This window comes from Phytophthora parasitica, assembly GCF_000247585.1.
Source record: "Phytophthora parasitica INRA-310 unplaced genomic scaffold supercont2.380, whole genome shotgun sequence".
NCBI lineage: Eukaryota > Oomycota > Peronosporomycetes > Peronosporales > Peronosporaceae > Phytophthora > Phytophthora nicotianae.
This window is the reverse complement of record NW_008649366.1, coordinates 4,484-6,015: the sequence shown is the minus strand read 5'-3', so window position 1 is coordinate 6,015 and position 1,532 is coordinate 4,484. Positions and strand designations below refer to the sequence as shown.

Sequence of the window (1,532 nt, the reverse complement as noted above, 5' to 3'; positions counted from 1 at the left end):
AAAAAAAAATATGGCCAAATATATATTTATTTACAGAATGTACCAAAGCACGAAACCTGGATATAAAATCTAGAGGATTTTATATCCACAATATTTATAGAGCCGAAGACACGACATCGTATTGAACCCTTTTCGACCATTGTTCTGGGCTCTACAGAATAACAAAAAGGCCACTTCATCAAACGAATCTTATCATAGAGCTTATGCACACTGACCTACTTTAGCATATGATTTTGTTGAAAGCAAACAAGTGCAATCTGTGGCTGGGGCAGTTTTTATGAATTCTAAAACTCTTCCTTCGGTGCAAGCGAACGCTTCTAAGCACGTGAACGAGGAAAATACGCAGGCCCAAGCAAGTAAACACCAGAGGGGTCGCTGGCTCATGACAAAGCTAATCACGTGGTACATGTGAAGCTGCTGAAGGTACGCGGCAACTCTGCCAATTTGTCACCAAAGTCAAACGAATAATGAGACACAAATTTGGATTCAACGCAATGACAAAATGGTAAGCAAACGGACGGTAAATAACTGTGAAATTTGGTTCTGGAGCCATTATGCTTTCAGCGTCTCACGGTGGGCTCGGCACCACTTGGCGTGTCATGTATTACCACGGAGACAACACTGCCTCGCTCGTTTATTCATCTTTTTCTTCTTGAGTCTGTACTGCAAAGTCAGAAAATGGTGATGGCAAATCTCACGCTATACTACTAAAACGAATAGATAAAATGAAAGACGAGAAATATATGCATAAAGCTTGCCTTGATCCCGCGAATATGAAAGCAGATGATCTTGTCACGACTCCCGTACCGCAGTCGGAGTACATGCTACAACAGTGTCCGAGATGTGGCAAATCTCGTTATTATCTTTTCAGAGTTTGCTCACTGGCCCAAACAGCGGCTGAAGGCGCTGAAATAAGTTTTATATGCCCTACAATTCAGTGAACTTTGGTGGACGCGTCCCTCTGTGCAACAAATTACGACCAGGTAATTCTAGCACATGTGCCCAAACATGGCACATGCAATGTGTGATTGGTCAACTTCCATTGATCTTAATTCAAAACCAATACGCTTCCGATCAGGAATCCGTAAACGTCATACGCCACCAGACCGTGCAAGCCCGAATATTAGTACTTGAGACCGAACCCATTGCGGACCATGTGTTCACGATGTACGTAGTGAAGGCGTCCAAGTCAAAAGCAGATCTTCCGACCGAGTACATTGCGGACGAGGTGTTCACTACGTACGTGCCGGAGGTGGGCAGCGACGCAACGGTAAGGGAATAGCAATGCAGTGTATTGACTGATTTGACTTAACCTTCATTCAGCTTTGTCTAGCCGATACCAACCACTTAGTGTTAACATTGAGACGCTTTACCCGCAGCATGTGCGCTCTTACGGTAGCACATTCGTGCGCATGACAGAAATGTGTGGTTTTATCTCCAACATGCAATCGTCGTTGGCGATTGCCAGGCGCATACTAGCGTTGTGTTGTGATTCTACATTTCGCATCCTATCTGTCGTGGATACCTACCGC

At 44.4% G+C, this 1,532-nt stretch overlaps 1 protein-coding gene across 1 annotated transcript; it reads left to right on the top strand.

Annotated features, from left to right (window-relative positions):
* Window positions 1–1,165: 1,165 nt before the first annotated feature.
* On the top strand, window positions 1,166–1,416 carry PPTG_24928 (hypothetical protein; the record flags this gene model as incomplete). The annotated part of the gene is made up of 2 exons (XM_008918930.1): window positions 1,166–1,270; window positions 1,324–1,416. The coding sequence occupies 2 exons, from the start codon at window positions 1,166–1,168 to the stop codon at window positions 1,414–1,416; spliced, it is 198 nt and encodes a 65-aa protein (XP_008917178.1).
* Between the last annotated feature and the right edge of the window lie 116 nt (window positions 1,417–1,532).